Here is a 20,422-nt window from a genome sequence, read left to right on the forward strand (position 1 = left end):
TTAATTTTATTATAAAAGGTTTAAGCCTAATTTTGTGAATTTGGGTTTAAGTCTAATTTTGTTGATTTTACTCATAAATCATTTCATATATATTTCTAGTTCATTACAGTACCCTTTGACTTATCTCTTTCCCTATATTTTACATATATTTTAGTTTGGTTATTCTCAATATTTTACAGCAAAAAGACAATTTTTTCAGCATAAATATTATTTTTAGATAAAAATAAAAAAATTGATAAAGTGCATTTTCATAAAATCATTTAAGAATTTTACATATATAACCAAGACTTTATATCTATTCAAAAAGGTGAAAGATTAAAAACAAAAAATTGTTGTAGATAATTTTAGAAAAGTATTTTTCCTATCTTTACTAATTCTTGTTGAGAATTATGGGGTTCCATCTCAAAACCAATTGACAATGAGTGGAGTAGCACATGTTCTTATGTATGGCTCAATTCTCTACCATTTATTCTATGTGGGACAATATCCACAACATTCTCCCTCAAGATGATGACTATTTTTTGCTCATCAATCTTGAACCGTATCAGAGTGGACATAGTCACTATCTGTATAGGTGCGGATCGGATAGGATCACTTGCCCGCAAGGGATATGACTCTGATACCATGTTGAGAATCATGGGGTTCCATCTTAAAACTAATTGTCAATGAGTGGAGTAGCTCATGTTCTTATGTATGGCTCAATTCTCTACTATTTATTCTATGTGGAACAATTTCCACAACAATTCTATCACAAAAAATTTCCTCAATAAAATATGTGTTCCAAACAAGCCTAATAAAATTTATACATAACATACAATGTGTGAAGTACCAATGGCTACATTGTAAAATATTATTATATTACAACAATAAAAAAACAAATACAATAAAATACCCTTAACTAATACAATACAATTGTGGTTAGTAATTAATACTACATTTCTCCTCTCCTCACAAAGAAATCTCAAATATGAAACCCCTTCTCCAATGTTAGAAATAAAATTCTCAAGGTATATTTGGCATGTTTAGAATTGTTTACAACAACATGAAGGGGTGAGCAACTTACATGATGATGCAGCCCCCTTGATCCCTACAAAAAAGTATACATGCATATTTTGGTTCAAATTATTTCAACATCTTCAAGTAAATTTGCAAGAGAATCTTTTCTTCAAAATAAAGAAGAGATGGTGAAAAAATGACAAAAAATCAGCTACATACATTGTATTAACTATTTTAGTTCAAATTTTAAAGAATGTTAAAGCATTTTTCTACATGTAGAAAAGTACTATTCATTCTTCAAACAATATTTTAATAATATATTTTGTTCATTATTTAATTATTGTGTATTTTATATATATTAAAGAAATAATATTTAAATAAATGCAGAAAAATAAAATAAAAAAACTGATGTATAGTGTAATGTAAAAGTTTGAGGTAAAATAGAGAAAGTATAATTTTGGTTAAATATTTTAAAGAATAAAGTAGAAAAGCTAATGTGAGCGCTCTTAGAAATGATTTTATTTTCTAGAGAAAAGTTCTACACTATCACTGATCATGCATAAGAAGGAAAAGGCATACTTCTTTATGTCTTCAAAATAACTTAAAGCTTCCTCAAATTTGAGCCACATTGGACCTGTCTCTTGAAAATTCACATTCTTTGGTCCTGCTATATAAGCCTGAACTACAAATTGTGGAGTTCTTTCCCTGTGTTTTCAACATCATCAGTTAGACATGACTTCATCAAGGGAATGTAAAAAAATTTATACATGAATAGCTTCTAATATACAAATTGCACTTGAGTAGTCTAAGTCTATTTTTCGACCGAAAAAAATATCTATAATCAACTTGTAACTTTGTTGTTAGATTCTAATGTAAAGTTAATAGCAGATAGTTATTGTGAAATTTTTGTTGCAGAAGTAAATTAGTATTTAAGTGTAATAATTCAAATTAGTTTTGAACTAAATAAACATACCTTCCTTCATATTCAGATAACCAGAGGAAGTATGCTGCACCAAAGTACATGGACACAAATGGCTTGGTTAGATCATCAATGGAATCCACCTTATAAGCCCTGAAGCCCAACTCCCTATGCACAAGAACAACATTCAAAAAAGAAACATTTTGGCTAATATTACCAAAAGGGTAAACAAATGATAATTTTAATTTATTCATTACTCAATAATTTACATTATTTTACATACATGTAAAGCCAGAAGGCTGTGGAATAGTCTAGTCCCATTATTCCAGCATTTGGACCGATACCATATACAAAACGCATGCTAAGAAGCTCCGCAAGGGCACAAAGAACTGACTGTGAATAAAATCAAACTTAGAAATTGCATCTACCTATTCATTTATGAAAATTATACTTTAAATTCTCTATCAAATACACTATCACTAACACAGATACCATATGGGATTCATGTGGATACAAACTTAAAACAAGTGTGTCTCATCAACAAAAATAAAAAATAAAGTGTCTTACAGGTTTCAATCCCTTTGTACTGAAGTGTTTCGAAAGTATAATTTCTGCAACTGCCTGCAAGTAAGTCAACATCATTAATGTGTAGCATCCATAATATGTGGAAAAATTTCATTCTTTAACATTTATGATGGATGCAGATTAATAATGCAGAATTTATTTTTAGGAAAATATCATCAAGTGTAAAACTTAGACCATAAAAGATTATTTTTTTTGTGGAAATAGGACAAAATATGCTCCCTATATGAATATATGAAAGTGTGTTGTCACTCAAAAAAGTTGAAATGTGATTTTGAATTACACATACATTTGAAGAAGACAATTCGCAAACATCAAATTTTGCCATTGTATCATGTCAATTTTTGGTACTGAAAACACTTTTTTTGTTGTATGGTATCTCAAAAGATACTTGTTTATTGTGCTGTGTTCATTAAGCAAACTAAAAACTTGTTTGTTATATGCTATCTCAAAAGATTAAAACACATGAAAAGGAAAAGCAAAATAACTTTATGACATTGTTGAATAGCTCTTAAATTTGAGGACTTGTTTTGTTGACATATAGAGAAATACCTTTACTTCTATTCGAGAAAGATATGGTCTTTTCTTTTCATCTTGGGAGAAGCGGACCTTTCCCTTTTTCTCTCCCGATTTGCTCCACTCTTTAAAAACTTCAGGATTATTCCACATCTCTTCCATGTCTTCAGGAGAAGCCATGGAATCCCAGTATGTGTAATCACCTAATAAAGTCGACCTGGTTTAGTGATATACAAGTGAATGAAAAATAACTCCCAACTACCATATGAAACTACTAATGATGGTACTAAAAAAAGTGTGCTATTAAACCTTTTGTTAGAAACAATGTCATGACATATATTTATAGCAGCAAACCAAGAAATAATAATTGTAGAAAATAGTGATTCGAATTGTGTATTGATTTCATAGAATAATACATATTTATATACAAAGTTAGGAGACATAAAAGGGAAACTACCAAAAAATAGGAAACTACTAAATATCTACTAAACAACTAATTCTTTTACAGCTAATATCTAACACTCCCCCTCAAGCTGGAACATAGATGTTAATCATGCCCAGCTTGTTACAAAGATAATCGACCCGCACCCCATTCAAAGCCTTTGTAAAAATATCTCCTAGTTGTTCTCCGGTCTTCACATATCCTGTGGAGATCAGACCTTGTTGAATTTTCTCACGAACAAAATGACAATCAATCTCAATGTGCTTAGTTCGCTCGTGGAATACGGGATTCGAGGCAATATGAAGAGCAGCTTGATTATCACACCATAATTTTGCTGGAATAGAAGTCTTAAAACCCGAATTCGATTCAAAAGCCCCGATAAATCCATATTACCTCACACACTGACCGGGCCATAGCTCTATATTCGATTCAAGATCGGATCTAGATACAACATTTTGTTTCTTACTCTTCCAAGAGACCAGATTGCCCCCAACAAATACACAATATCCTGAAGTGGATCGTCTATCTACCTTGGAACCTGCCCAATCGGCATCAGAAAAACACTCAATCTGGGTATGTCCATGATCCTTGTAAACTATACCTCGTCCTGGTGCTCCTTTTAAGTAACATAAAATTTGTTCTAATGCTGCCCAATGATGAATTGTTGGGGAAGACATGAAGCCGGATCGATAACACTAACTGAAATGCAATATTTGGACGAGTCACGCTAAATAATTCAACTTCCCAACTAACTCCGCGATATTTCTCAGGATCTTCAAATGGTTTCCCATCACGTGTAAGATGCACAGCTGGATTCATTGGAGCATTGCAAGGTTTTGATCCCAATTTCCCTGTCTCAGTTAGCAAATCAAGTACATACTTTCTTTGAGACAGAAAAATACCTTGTTTACTCCGAGTAACTTCAATCCCCAAGAAATACTCGAGTTCCCCTAAATCTTTCGTGTTAAACTGGGTGTGAATGAAAGACTTAAGGGATGAGATGCCTTCAGTATCATTTCCAGTAATAACGATGTCATCAACATACACCACTAACAAAATGATACCAACAGTTGATCTTTTATAAAACACAGAATGATCTGACTTACTTTTCAACAAACCAAACTTCTCAACTGACTCGACTAAATTTACCAAACCAAGCACGAGGGCTTTGTTTCAATCCATATAAAGATTTGCGAAGATGACAAACTCGCCCTAACTCCCCCGAGCAACAAACCCGGGAGGTTGCTCCATATATACTTCTTCCTCAAGATCTCCATGAAGAAAAGCATTTTTAATATCAAGCTGATGCAAAGGCCAATGATGAGTAGCTGCCAGGGAAATGAACAGTCGAACAGATGTGAGTTTAGCAATAGGAGAAAAAGTATCACAATAGTCCACTCCATAGGTTTGAGCATAACCCTTGGCAACAAGACGGGCCTTTGTCTGAATTGAATTTAATTGTGAACACCCATTTACACCCGATGGCCTGTTTTCCGGAAGGTAAATCAACCAAGACCCAAGTACCATTCGCAACCAAAGCATTCATCTCTTCTATCATTGCAGCAAGCCAACCAGGATGAGACATCGCTTCTCGAACAGTTTTAGGAATAGTGATAAAATCAAGAGAAGCAATAAAAGAACAAGAAGAAGAGGAGAGATGATTATAAGACACAAAAGAAGTAATAGGAAAAGTACATTGGCGTTTACCTTTACGTAGTGCAATGGGAAGATCATCTGAGATGTCCAGATCTGATGACGAAGATGCGGGTGCGGGACATGAAACGGGAGGTGGAGGAGGGGGGCGCACAGGTGTACACTATAGGAGGCCGAGGGAGTGGTGGAGGTGGTAGAGGTGGTGGAGGTGGTGGAGGTGTAGACATTGTGGGGGTGACGACCGAGGCAGGTGAAGGAACAAAAGACCCGCCAGAACATGGAGCAGGCGCATAGGATGTGACAGAATAAACCAACAAATCATCATCCTCCCCCTGACTAGTAGAAGTAGTGGAAGATGAAAAATAAGGTGTATTTTCTACAAAAGTAACATCAATAGAAACAAGATATTTGTTGTGATCAAAGACTAACACCTATACCCTTTCGAAGACGAGAATAACCAAGAAAGACACACTTTAGTGCCTTAGGGTCTAATTTGGTGACAGATGGACGGACATCGCGAGCAAAACAAACACTACCAAATACTGGCGGAGCAACCGGAAATAATGACTTATTAGGAAAAGAATTTTAAATGGAATTTCACCATTAAGAACGAGAGGAGGGCATGCGATTAATAAGAAAGCATGCGGTGGAACATCGGCCCAAAAGGTTTAGGGACTTTCATTTGAAACAAGAGAGCACGTGCGAGTTTCAAGAAGATGTCTCGGTTTTTACGTTCTGCAACACCATTCCGAGGTGCCGTATCAACACGTTAAGTTTCATGAAGCATGCCATTAGAGGTCATATAAGATTGAAATTGAGCGAGACATGTACTCTTTGGCATTATCACTTCTCAAAGTACGAATAGATACATTAAATTGAGTTTGAATCTCGGCCACAAAAAGCACAGAATATAGAAAACAACTCAGAACGATTTTTCATTAAATATAACCAAGTTAAACGAGAATGATCGTCCACAAAAGTAACAAAATACCTGAATCCAGGTTGAGACAAAATAGGAGAAGGACCCCAAACATCAGAATGAACTAACTCAAAAGGAACACTAGCACGTTTATTGACACGTGGACTCAAACTAACACGATGATGTTTGGCAACCGACATGACTCACATTCTAACGAAGATAAACTACTATATTGGGGACACGCTTTCTTGAGCAAAGGAAGGGATGGATGACCTACACGACAATGAGCCTCAAAAGCGGAAGCAACACTCGAACAAGCAATAGAGGTTGGCGGAAGTGGGTCAAGACCATACAAGCCACCAGATTCATGTCCTTTACCAATAATCTTCTTCGTCATAAGATCCTGAAACAAACAATGATCAGGAAAGAATGAGATGCAACAATTTAGATTACGAGTGAGTTGACTAACAGAAAGCAAATTAAAGGACAAATCAGGTAAATGTAAGACTGATGATAAAGACAACATAGGTGAAGGAACAATAGTGCCGAATCCAAGAATGGCCGTTGACCCATCGGCTAAGGTGACAACGAAGTGGGGCGTAGACCGAAAAGTGGAAAAGAGACGGGAATTACTCGTCATATGATCCGTGGCACCGAAATCAATGACCCATTTTGAGGATTTGGAAAGAAGGCGAGGCATTAGAGTTACCCGAATCGGCAATCGCAAGGAAGAAGATGAAAACTTAAGTGTTTCACGATACCTTGAGAACTTGGCAAATTCATCGGCGAAATAAGGACCGATTTGCCAGATGCATCACTAGTGCTTGCAATATTGGCAGAGTGTTGTTGTCGATTCTTAAATTGTAACTTCCTACACTCAAACTTGGTGTGGCCTGGTTTCTTACAATAATTGCACATGATGCTCCCAGAATTTGGTGTGCGGTTATCGTGTCTCGTGAATTACCTCCTTTAAATCCACTTGGAGTAGAGTTTCTTTTCGGGCAAGGTATTACGACTCACCAAGGCGCTATTAAGAGGAGTTGAAGAGGTAGTCTGTGCGAAGAACACGAGTAAACACATCTTGTAAAGAGGAGACATCGAACCGTAGAGAACTTGTGACTTTGCGAGTCAAATTCGGATGAGAGTCCTGCAAGAAAACTCATAATAGCCATATGTTCTCGTTGGCGCTGTTGAACTTTTACATCAGGACTAAACGGTAATAGCACATTAAGTTCTTCACATGTTTTCTTGAAAGCCATAAAATAATTCATAAGAGACTTATCTTGTTTCTCCGCGCGATAAAAAGCTTTGCAAACATCATATATGCGAGATATGTTGTCTTTGCCGAATACAAAAACTCAAGTAACCCATTAGTTCTTTAACCAATTCACAATGATTAATCAAACTAATTACCTCATTATCGATAGAATTTCGAATTTGAAGGAACAAGCGAGCATCCTCACGGAGCCATATTTTCCTTGAATCGTTTGTTTCTTCAGGAGGATCGTCAGTCAAGTGATCATCTTTGTCAATACTCCTCAAATACAGTCGAATCGTCTTACTCCATTCTAAATAATTCGAACCAATCAACTTATGGTCCGTGATTTTAGACATCACGGGAACCACATCAGAAACAACGATTGATTTCGAATCTGATTTTATCTCTGCCATAATCTCGAAACCAAAAAATTGACAGAAAAAGGAAGAGAGCAAACTCAAAGGAATAGATACCCAAACACAAAGAAGACAAAAGTATCAAACCACAAAAATGCGAAGAACCGCCGAAAACCGAAGCAAGGAGGACGAGAAAGGAGCAGGAGTGGGACGGGCGTCGACTGCCACCGGAGAAGACGCCGGACGCGCCCTCACGCGCCGGCGCGTGGGACGGTCGGCAGCGGCGGACGACGGCGCGTGGGCCCCACGCGCGGTGAATCTGGACGCCGGACTTTTGGGTTTTGCGGTCCGTGGTAGGCGGTCCTCCTATGTGGGCGGTGAGAAAAATGGTCACTCGAATAGGGTTTTCGAAAAACAACCCTAAACTCAAAACCCTAATTTTTTTTTTTTTTTTTTTTTTTTCAGAATCCTAATTTCGAATTTCGAATTTTGAATCACAATGCTCTGATACCATGTAGAAAATAGTGATTCGAATTGTGTATTGATTTCATAGAATAATACATATTTATATACAAAGTTAGGAGACATAAAAGGGAAACTACCAAAAAATAGGAAACTACTAAATATCTACTAAACAACTAATTCTTTTACAGCTAATATCTAACAATAATCAACCATATGCTGATCAATTAAAATATTGACTCTTGAATAGCCTATACTAAGATGTTGAATGTTGACATTTAAAGTACTTTTGTGGCGAACTCAATTATATCCCTGGCTGCAATTCTTCTCGGAATTAATTTTTTTTAAAGTTGCTTGAGCATGACCAAAGGAGGGAAAATAGTCTTGTGATTCTTAAGCATCCCATTGAGTCTCTGAAGCTTCAATGAAGAAGCTACAAAGGTAAAGATGGTGGATGAAAATGTGTTCATGACAATACATGATAGATTGCAGCCAAAATCTGAATTTTGGGAGCCCCCAGAGAGGGCCAGCTATAGTATGAAAGAATTTTTGAAGCAAGCAGATAAGTATATCTTGATTGAGTTGGCAGAAGAACTATGTCCGAACAAATCAAAGGTTGGTAGGAGCCACTGTGTCAAACTGAGAACCCTGGCTCAAAACAACTGTTCTGGAAAGAAAAGGAATACTAATGACCAGAGCCAAGATGGTCATAAGCAAGCAAAGCAGGATAAGGCGGAGCCAAAATACATCCCTTGTTTTCGATGCTACACAAACGTGCTAGAGTCCAGGGAAGATGTGTTCATGGTGACAAAGGCTCGTCTTCAAAGACTTGGGAAGAGACCATTGCACCATTGCTTTGATCTTTGTGGGATCAGCACCTACCCCTGTGCCATAATAATGTGCCCCAAGTACTCCAACATAGTTTGCTTGAATAAACATTTCTTTGAATTGACAAACAGTGAATGAATCTAAAGAATCTCCATTACTTGCTGCAAGTGACTAAAATTTTCTTGCATTGATGAGCTATAGAATAAGGATATCATGAAAAAACTAAAAATAAAAAGATATTGCTTGAACACATCATTCATCAAGGCTTGAAAGGTGTCAATACTAGTATGATCTCACTGAAATAGGGATCATTCCTTCTACTAGTTCAATGCAATGATCTCAAGCTTTGTGGTCGAGGTAACTGTTAAGATCCCACACTAACCAAGTATGGGATTGGTTAGTAGTATATAGCTACTTAAGAACTTTCACCTCTTAGGCTAGTTTTTGGGAGTCAGTTCTACCCAAGTGGTTGTGCGTGTGACATGGTGGATCCCAACAATGAATTCATGGATTATTTTGTACCCTTAGCCTCCTCTAGCCCCACCAGCATCAATGCCAAATAGTCTAGAAGTTTTCGTCATCAGGATCCTTGACCGCACTTGAAATGTGTAGGAGAAGCACCTTTAATAATCAATTCTTGCACTATGCGTGCAGAACCACTAGTCATCACAGCTACCAAGTCTAAAGTTTGACATCAATGTGCCAGCTTTAGAACAATAAATCACTGGAATTTTTACAAGTTTAGTTGTCGTTGCTCCGCCAGACGTTGTGACATTGGTTCTGTCCAAGTAGGACTTGGTAGGATGAACTTAATAGAAGAGAACTTAGCCCTCGTATAAACAAGGACCAAATTAATGGGTCTAGTCCAATTCTCACCCAACATGTTCTGATCCAATTGCATGACCCTATTCTTGACTTCAACCATTAGGGTTGCCTCCATCTTCATCAATCCTTGAGGATTCATAATTTGCATCTTAGCTCGATTAGTAGGCTTAAGGCCTTCCATGTATTTATTTGCCAACACCTCTTGCGATAACCACATGTACATACTCTCCAACACCTCTTGAGATAACCAACCATGTAATGGCAACACCATTGACTCAAATAATTTTTAGTACACTTCCACTGTAGAGCCTTAACAAATGTTTAAAAACTTAACACAAAGAGAGCCTTCATAGAGAGAACATAAGCTCACAATAAATACTACCTTGAACTTTCCCAAGTGTGGAAACAAAGCAAATCCTCTATGTATAAAAACCAAACTAAGGCCTTCCCCTGCATATTGACCACCATAACTTCCATTTTCAACATGTGACTAAGTTGGAAATACCTCTTTACCTGCAACAACCACCTACTGAATCCAAACCACCAAAAGTGAGAAATCCCAACCGTTGAGAAACACGAATTTTAGATTGGATCTCTTGCTCGCTTGTGTTGAACTCCATTCATAGTGATTTTCTCTTTGGATGTATTGAATTAAGTTTAATTCACCAACTACTCCAAATGTGAAACCATAAAATCTAATGTTTATTGCATTGCCTCCTATGTTTAATAAATTTGCATAGATAGACTTGTCACCCCAACATTGGTATGTTAGTTTTACTCTTGAAATTTCTTGATAGGTATAACCCCTCTCTCTCAACTCTGTCAACCTTGTCAACTCCTTTTGTCATTCCTCTAGCTTGCACCACAACCAATCTTTCCACAAGTGCTTCGACTCTACCTTGACTCATTCTCTCCAAAATCGGATTGCTCTAATACCACTTGATACGTAAATAAACCTCCAAAGATTCGAGAGTCTAACCATCCCAACAATTCACAAAAATCCCATGACCTTCCCTCTCTCACACTACTCTATTTATTATTAACTAACTAAACCACTCTCTCTTCTATTCACACAATCCCCATTCTATTCTTCTTTCTACATAAGGGCATTTCACCAATAGCCCATCTGATATGTCTTACAATAGTGGTCTCATTGAAAATTCCTTGTAAGGTTTTATCTTACATGTTATGTAAATCATGGATTTTACAAGCCAGCTTGGTAATTGACAAATGTTCAAGAATTATGAGGCAAGTACTTTTCTTATGTTTTTTTATGTGTGGTGAGTAATAAAACGGTAACTACTAGATTCTAAGAAGTAAAATGTGGCATGATGACACTAAATTTGTAATAAAAATATAACTAATAAACAAAATAAAAATACTTATTCCTAATATTAGTATCACAATTATGTCTGACCTCTAATAAATGGCACATTTTATCTTTTAATTGTTAGTACTAAAATACTAATTATTATTTTTAGATGTTAACACAATGGGGTTGATGTCTCACTTAAGTTAGGGATCTAAATTTTGATATTTGGCGATCTGAGTTTGGAAACTCCTTTTAAGAGATGTTCGTATCACTAAACTATGCCTATCGCCACAGAATATGGACATTAAAAACATAAATTTTCAGGAAAATTATCTTGTGTTAAGCACTCATTGCTCAGTCCAGCTAGTACTAGTAAGTCATTTTAATATAGATATATTTATATATATATACATATTTATATAGAGCGAGAGAGAGAGAGAGAGAAAGAGAACCTGCATTCGGTGGAGGCGTATAAGGGGTAGAAGATGTAGTAGTGACAGAAGCATCATTCATTGACACATTCTGTGACAGACCATCTTCAAAACATTTCCTAAACATGGTGAAAAATTGTGTTAGACATGTTCTTATTGTTAACTCTTCATCCTTGAAATCAAAAATAGACATGACAAGACTCAACCCAAAATTTGATAAAATGTGGCAAATAAGGTAGTGTTTCACCCCCCTTTTGGTATATTATAAATGGCATATGTATATAATATATAGTTGTGAATTTCACTTGATCAAACTGAAATATCTTTGACTTTATTCTAGAAAACTTATTTAATCAGAAAAGGAAAAGATCAAATATCAAATTGTAGCATGTCCTAAAACTCTTTTCTCAACCTCTTTAAAGCTACAACTGCATTGTGATGAGACCCCCACATAATAAATGGCCGAGCTTTCAAAACTTCCTTTCCAACAAAATTCGGAAACTAAGACATTGATTTTCAAGTTCCTCATAGTTCAGTGTTCAAATTGTTCATGAAAAAAAAAATAATATACATATGCATTTCTGAACTCCCAAATCAGTCCCGCTCAAAAAGAAAAATTTTGGCAAAAAAGAATGTAGGGACTAAACTCACTTAACTTGTCAAGTCAGTATGTCCATCTATTTGCTCATCAGATGAATCTGAAAAAAGTTGCTACTATTTATAACAGTTGGTTTTAATACCAACTTAAAGGGGACTCATCAGCAACTATATATAGGGGTTCCTCTATTCACAAAGAGAGTTCTGAGTTGAGAGTTCTGATCTCTAATCTCCAAAGCTCATACTTCAGATTCAGTTGAGAGAGCAGAGAGTCCGAGATCATAGTGAGTGTGTGTGGAGGGATGTAAAAGGGAGTATCACTCTTGAAGTGATTTCCCTCAATGTGAGGCATTTCTTTGTAATACTTTACTATGTTGAGTTGTAATCTTGGGCTCATTCTATTGTAAACTACTGACTATTCCTATTCAATAAAGATCCATCATTCATTCATTATCAAGTTAAGTTTTTTTTTGTCTTATTTCAATTAAGTTCAAGTTTTGATTTTGTGATTGATTTTAGTTTTGAATTGTGTTTCTTGAAGCTGTAACAACCAGTTTTGAGGGTGAGGATTCACCACAACAAGAATAAAAGAAATAATCAAAAAAATTGAGCCAACCCAAGTACAATGAAAACACAAATACCATAAAAATTAAATGATCTGATACAATTATATTATTACAATATACTCCAAATCATATCTAAATCAATGGCTATGCTTCAGTTATACTCCAAAACATGTTTTTATTATTTTAAGACGAAACATATCTCTATGCTTTTATTATTATTTTTATGGCCATAAATTACTAATTTATAATAGAAAGGGAAGCAGGCATTACCTGGATGGAAAACTTTCTTTGACAGAAAGATATCGTTGCCAAGATGACATAGTTGATTTGTGAGTTGCTTTTTTTGTACCACCTCTATATGCCCTTACCACAAACTCTTCATTTCTTTCTCTGTTAAAATATTAAAAATAAAAATAGCTTAAATTTGTGGATGTAAGGGGAGTAATAAAGAAACTATTGAAAATGAATAAAGAAATGTACCAAGAAACTTACTTCTCTTCAAAATTTGATAACCATTTCAGATAAGCAGCACCAAAATATACACTCACAAAAGGCCTGAATAGAAGATCTGGATTCCCTACTACTTCATAAGACTGGTAATTCAATTCTCTGCAAATTAGTAACAAAGACTCTCTACTATCACTCCATTCTTCCAACACAATAATAATAAGTGGTAAAACATGTCAAGTGTAATTGATATGTACCTATAAAGCCATTCTGCTGTTTTTGGAAAAAGTTGCATGATTCCTAATTTTGTGTCCTTGGATTTCTTGTCATACCGAATAGAAAGGGGTTGTCTGTCACTTTCGAGCTCGGCAATGGCACAAATCATGTTCTGTTTCATAGTGTTATGACATATAAACTTGAATTCTCAAAACCATGTGAACAAATGAACACCTCAAAGAACATAAATTAAGAAGAATGATCAAAAGCAACATAAGAAATTCTTTTATTTGTAAAATATAATCTCAAATCTCTGAAAGTGTCTCTTAAATTATAAGTCCTCGATTGTAGTTCACTCCTCTGCTCTATAGACTAGTGAATGAATCTTAGAAAGTCATTACTTAATATCTTTTTTTAAAAAAATTATCTGTCATTCTAATAAATAATTAAGAGAGAAGGATTTTCATCAGCTAAGAAATGAACTCTTAAGATTAACAAATAATTCATGTGCTCTAGCATATAATATGAATATGTTAGGCCTTAGCATAATAAAGGGTAAATAGCGGCACAAGTACCTAAAGTTTTGAAATTGTAAGCGGCATAAACTCAATGATTTTTTTTAAGCGGCAAAAGTATTCAATATTTGTAAAACTGTAATTTTTCTCTATTTTTATCAGTATAGACTCCGTTTTGAATTTATTAACAGAAGATTTGAAGTAACTTATACTACACATTTTCATCCTGGCCCAATAATTTAGAATCTGGACCTTATATATATATATATGTACTATGTTTAAGGTAATAACAGAGTCTGTACTGATGAAATTGGAGGAAAATTACAATTTTATAAACATTAGATACTTATGCCACTAAAAAAAATCATTGGATTTATGCTGCTTACAAAATCAAAACTTTGGGTACTTATGCCACTATTTACCCGCATAATAAATAAAGAAGGTAAATGAGTAATTGTAAGGAGACCTAGGATCTATGAATTGAGCAGAGCATCTATAGGAGATGGGATGGAATGGTTGGGGTATGAAAATTGTAGGGGACTGAGCTTTGGCTCTTGGGAGAGTTGAGTTCTCTCTCACACCTCAGGTTCTATTGTTCTATTGTTCTATTATTCTGTTCTAAGCTTTATAATCCTATCAGAATACTCTCTTTTTCTCCAAGGAAAGGAGGCTGTTTATAATACTTATGACTTATTTGAGTATGGAGAGAAATTTCAAAACTCACACACTAGTGATGAAACATATTCATATATAAACAACAACAGAAAAACCATAACAAAGACAGAATGTTTTTGTTATACAAACACTTACAGGATCCACTTGCAAATGAAAATGTCTGCTGACAATAATCTCAACCACAGCCTGAAAAAAGTAATATGATGGAAGATAGTTAAGGTTTAATAACAAAATATGCAACTCAAGTCTATGTCAATCATAATTTAAAATAATAGCAACTCAACACATTCATTTCTATATGTCATAGTGCAGTTAACAATCGTTATTGGATATATTATTATTCAAAATTTAACAAAAAAATAAACAATTGTACATGTTTAGATTTTTAGCTATGCAATGTAAAATAAACAAATGTACATGTTTCAATTTTCTTTTCTATGTACCTTCATCTCAGTCTGAGTCAAATAAGGCTGTCCATCAGGATCGCGCGAAAGGTGAACTTTCTGTCCTCTTGTTTCTCCAGCATCTAACCATTCCAAATTCACTTCAGGGATTTTCCACATAGCTTCCATATCCAGGGGATCAACACAGTCATCCCAATACTTGAAGTTAACAGCCATTGTATGAATTATGCAGTATCCTTAATCAAACACTAGAGAAACATACAAAAGCAATCTCAAAACCATAATTAACCACCTTATGGGAACCATCAAATAAACATTAAAACAGATGCTAGAGGTAAATTTCATACTACTAATGTTTGTTCTTTCCTTTCTTTTTTGGTTGAAAATAGCAAAACATGTTAAGGGATCATATATTATCACCTCTTGAGAATGATTTAAATATTAGCAAGACATGTTAGTAATACCAGAAATTAAAGAATGAAAATAGCAATTACTAAGCCAATTAAATTATAATTGAAATACAATTGTTTATATTGAAGATTGTATGTTCTTAATTTCCCTTGGTCAACAAGCAATGTGAAAAATATGACATTTTCAAACATGAATACAATACAATTTAAAGTAAATGATCCACAAGATATTTAATTACCAGGACTAGAGAATGATCAATCCCCAAAGAAATATCAGAAAAAAAAAAAAGAATTAGAAAAATTAAAAAAAACTAATCACAATTCATGTCAGCAAAATGAATAAAAAGAAATGAAAAGAGAGAGAGATAGATTACCAAAAGGGATGTAATGTGAGCTGGGAAAGGAGGAGAAGCAAAAATGGTTAGAAAGGAGAGAGAAGGGTGAGAGGTGAGGGTGGTGGTGGAGCATTGTTATCGGACCTTTGGTAAAATCAATCTCATTCATTCCTACATTTTCATTCTTTCTTTCTTTTTTATTTTTTTATATATTTGAAAGGCCCTTTTATATTTCATTTTTTTTACATAAAATACTAAACTTTGGCTTAATATTACATTTATACTAGAAAACTTTACATTTATAACACTACTTTTTTTATTGTTTTAACTTTTATAAATTGCAAATATACCCTCACATCTCTCCAACCTATCTCTAATCCTCCATGACACATCACCTTCAATTACTCTCCTCCATAATCCTTCAATCACTCCATCACATATTCACTACTATAAAAAGGCTTATATTGAGTTGGGTCTCAAACTAATTTTTTTCGAAAACTATCGCTAATAAATTTACATGATTGTTGAAGATCGTCGAAAAAAATTAAGTATTCTTAACGATTTTAAGCATTCATGAAGCATCTCTGACGGTTTAATATAGTTACTTAAAAATTGAGCGAGGTTTTTTTATTGTGTATTCCCAACAGTTTAAAACTGTCGGCTATAGTATATTCGACGATTTTAAACTGTCGAGAATATCCAATGTATATAAATACCTCCAAATCTCATTTTTCATTTCAGATTATATCTCTCTCTTCCTCGTTTGCTCTCTCTCCTCGACCACGAGCCACCACCACCTCCCTCACCTTCGTTCTTTCTCACTCCGTCCCTCTCCGCTGATCTCTCTCCTACATTCTCTCCTCTGTCCCCTCTCTCTCATCTCTGATCTCTCTCCTCTGTTCTTTCCTTCACGAGCCACTGTTCCACCACCGTTCGAACCGAGCTCCACCACTGTTTCCTCACCAAGCCGAGCCACCACTACTACCACCTCCAGTATATATATATATTTATTTATATATTTCATATATTTTTATTTATTTATATATTTAGAATTTTAATTACATTAATTTTTTAGGTATTAATTTTAGATTTAGGATAGAAAAGTTTTTAGAAAGGTTAATTGTTTAGTTTTAGATTTGAGGTATTATGAAAAATATTTAGTTTAGATTAATTGTTTAGTTATTAGTTTTAGGTAATAAAAGAATTATTTAGTTTAGATTATTGTTTTATATATTAGTTTTAGGTATTAGAAAAAAAATATTTTACATTAAATATTTAGGTATTAGTTCTATTTTCATTTAATTTTGCAAAATAACGAGGTCCAACCAAACATTGAGTAAGTTTAGGTTAACTTTTCATACATGACATTACAAAATATTCAATTGAAACTGAAATGTTAATGCTTTATTGAATGTTGAAGGAAACATTTCAATTGGATCAAGACCACTAATTCGACTAATGCAAGGAATCAAAAATAATACAAGACGAACATTATTAAAATTTTAGTACATGGTTACAAAAAAATGTAGTATGTATTTATTGTTTTATTACTTATCATATTAATATACTAGTGCTCACTAATTCACTTGTGCATGTTAGGTGTATGCGAAAATGTGTGAATCCCCAAGCAATATATTCGACACACTACTTTTCATATCACGAAGTCCTTCGTGTGATGTACTCAAGTATCAATCGTACTGTATAAATAGTACTCAATTTTGCACTTAAGACTGTGATAAATCTAAAAAAATACAAAATAGTAGTGTTATGATAGTTGCTATGGCTTTCTAAATATCTAGTTCAAAAGACAAAAACCCTATTGAATATGATATGTCCTTTTACGGTGTAATTCAAAAAAAAAAAATGGAATTAGATTACAATTGTTTTCGAATCCCTATTTTTCTTTGTGATTAGGTTAGGAGTAACAACGGGGTAAAAGACGATGAATATAAATTCAAATTAGTGGACTTGAATCGAATATGTCACGTCTGATAGGTTTATAATGGTATCCCAAGCCACTCATGTGCTTTACATGATTGATCCATTAGATGTGCGCTAGTCAATTTTTTTGACAAGGCAAACAAAAGATTATACTAACCAAGAGTCTAGTGGTGATGATCTTATGATCAGTGACCAAATCATTAAATCACTCCACCACCTATTGATGTACGTTATTGTTGGGGATGATGTTGTATCATCTTGTGATGATGAGGAAGGATTGTGGGTGAATGAAACTATCAACTCGTAGTCCATGAGTTATCGAACACGTATTAATTATCAATTTGTATATTTTTGTATAATCTAATATATGATTTCCATATTTATGTAAGACTATTCATTATGGAGCTAGCACAAGACAAGGATTAATATGATTATTGGGGCCAATCTATTGGTGATTATCATGACGCACCATCCGAGCTGAAAGAACCTCATAAAGAACCAAAAGAACTTCCACTAGCAACAACGCAGTAGAAAAACACCAGGGAAGAAGCGAAAGAGTAGATCTTACTAAAATGAAGAGCTAGGGGAAGCATGTGGAAGTTGAGTATAACAACTTCAGACAACATTGGAGAAATTGATTGACTATTCACTACCTGGCTTAGGACTTGGGTGCGGTTTAACATTCCACCGCGAGATATCAGTTAACCTAAGGTGGATGTTGAACTTAAAGAAACATGTTGGAATAAAATGAAGGTACTATTAAGTACCTTAATTTTTTTTTCTTATTATTAATTATAATTTGTACTTATATCTAACTATAATTGTCAATTTTTACAGAGTTTTCTCAAGTTGTCGGAGGAGTACAAAAAAAAATCATTTTAAGAGCTGAAGATAGATGAAGAGATAGGAAAACATTCCTAATAGAAGGCATACGAATTCAAAGATGTGGCTCCTCACCTTCTCAAGAAGCCACTTAAAATTTATGAAGAACTAATTGGTGAGAATGATTGAAAGGATTTGTGGTATCTAGATTGACTCTTGAGTGGGCAGCAAAGAGTAAAAGTGCCTAAGAGAACAGAGAAAAAAATATTTACAACCACCGCTTCGGACGAGGTGGTGTGAGGAAGGTGGAAGAAGATATGGAGAAAGAGTTAGACCACCAACTCATCGACATTGATAAATGAAGTACTGTGGAAGTGTAATGATCGCGTACTTAGAATACATGATTAGTAAGACAATTAGCATATTAATTAACTAAATTATATTATTATATTTGATTATTTTATATTGTGGGTGCTATTATCAAGAAATAGGTATTAGAGTTATAATTTTTTAATTCTTGAGATTTTATTATTATTTTTATAATTTTTGCTCGGTAATGATGAAAATGTGACGGTTTTGCTAATAGAGTCACATAAGTTTGGTTTAGAACTTTTTGTTTAGCGGACCGGCAAGTATTTCATATTTAGAATATCGAGATTAGACTGGGTTGTGGTATTTGACCATTTTACCCCTAAACCTTAATGTTACTTAAGCTTGAATTAAAGGGTAAAATTGGAATATTGCTTAAGGTTAGACTTTGGATTTTAGTGGAAAATTTGTAGAGTTTATTTCCTTAAGTATTAATTAGAGTTTTTGTCGGCTAAACCTTCTCAACTGCCATTTTACTTGTATTTAACCCTCCAAGCTCAAATTTTGGCGATAAAACCATCCAAACTACTGAACTGGTGACAAATTTAAGGTGTCATTTGGCTAAGTGTCATTATTGAATGCTTATGTATACACTCTTGTACACATGACACGTTTATATTGGTACACCTAATATTATTATTTAAAAATTATTTTCAAAATTCATTTTGAAATTATAATAAATTATAAAAAATAAAAAGTATATTATAAATTTTGAAATAATTTTTATATTTTTTAAATAATAATATTAGGTGTACCAATATAAATGTGATACATGTACAAAAGTGTACACATAAGTAGTTTATATTGGCATTAGAAAATTGAAGGCACCTTCAATTTGCTACCAGTAGTTCACCGTCAAAATTTGAGCTTAGAGGGTTAAGTACAAGTAGAGTGATAGTTGAGAGGGTTTAACCGTAAAAAACCTCTATTAATTATAATTATTTGGTATAAAACAAAATAAAGGAAATAAAAATAAGTTAGAAGAAAAATCAAGAAGTCAAAACTCATCTCTTTTAAGTCCCTCTCTTGGCCCTTCTGAACCCAAGGAAACCAAGGATTTTCCTTTGAATTTCAGTCATCCTAGCTGGGAAAAATTAAGGGCTCGTTTGGTACGTTGTATTAGGTCGTATTGTATTGTATTGTATTGTATTATATTAAATTGGATTGTATAGCATATTTTTATATAATACTATGTTAAATTTTAATTTATACTAAAATATTATATAGTATATTGTATTAGGAACCTATAAAATTCAATACCATATATAGTTTTATATAAAAATATTGTATAAAATACAATTCAGTATAATACTATACAATATAATGCGATGTAATACAGCGTGCTAAACAAACCCTAAGATAATTCAATAGCAATTGGAAAGAATTAGTAAAAGTAAACCCTAAACTATTGTTCTTTGTGATTTTTGAAGTAAAGGTGTTGGTTTTGTTCATGCAGATTTTGAGATTAGGTTTTGTCCAAACCTTAGCTTCATAGGGTGTTTTTTCTAAGCTTTCTTTTAAGACTTATATAGGTTTTTTTAGTGGTTGTTTCAGATATGTTGAGCAAGTTTTAGTTTGGCTCAACAATGATGTTTTCTTATTATATACGTTTGGAGTTTTAGCTGT

The 20,422-nt window shown here is 34.0% G+C and overlaps 1 protein-coding gene across 2 annotated transcripts; it reads right to left on the reverse strand.

Annotated features, from left to right (window-relative positions):
- Nucleotides 1-746: 746 nt before the first annotated feature.
- Nucleotides 747-15,992, reverse strand: LOC115704818 (uncharacterized). 2 transcript variants are annotated; one of them, XM_030632024.2, is made up of 13 exons: nt 15,704-15,991; nt 14,959-15,167; nt 14,651-14,701; nt 13,367-13,497; nt 13,155-13,271; nt 12,933-13,052; nt 11,521-11,618; nt 3,050-3,216; nt 2,483-2,536; nt 2,199-2,308; nt 1,970-2,083; nt 1,576-1,701; nt 747-1,087 (listed from the first exon to the last, which is right to left on the reverse strand). In XM_030632024.2, exons 2-13 carry the CDS (start codon nt 15,133-15,135, stop codon nt 1,060-1,062), a joined length of 1,293 nt encoding a protein of 430 aa, XP_030487884.1. In that variant the 5' UTR covers nt 15,136-15,167; nt 15,704-15,991; the 3' UTR covers nt 747-1,059. The 2 variants fall into 2 exon arrangements, with proteins under 2 accessions (XP_030487884.1, XP_060964537.1); XM_061108554.1 differs by lacking the exon at nt 747-1,087 and having other exon boundaries at nt 1,389-1,701; nt 15,704-15,992.
- Nucleotides 15,993-20,422: the final 4,430 nt, after the last annotated feature.

The sequence above is a fragment of the Cannabis sativa genome, chromosome 1 (genome assembly GCF_029168945.1).
Source record: "Cannabis sativa cultivar Pink pepper isolate KNU-18-1 chromosome 1, ASM2916894v1, whole genome shotgun sequence".
Taxonomy (NCBI): domain Eukaryota; kingdom Viridiplantae; phylum Streptophyta; class Magnoliopsida; order Rosales; family Cannabaceae; genus Cannabis; species Cannabis sativa.

Coding starts and splice junctions, on each gene's coding strand:
- LOC115704818 (XM_061108554.1), bottom strand. CDS start 15,135: ATGGCTGTTAACTTCAAGTATTGGGATGACTGTGTTGATCCCCTGGAT. Junction 13,498..14,650: donor TTCATTTGCAAGTGGATCCT/GTAAGTGTTTGT, acceptor ACTATGAAACAG/AACATGATTTGTGCCATTGC. Junction 2,309..2,482: donor GTACAAAGGGATTGAAACCT/GTAAGACACTTT, acceptor TTTTATTCACAG/TCAGTTCTTTGTGCCCTTGC.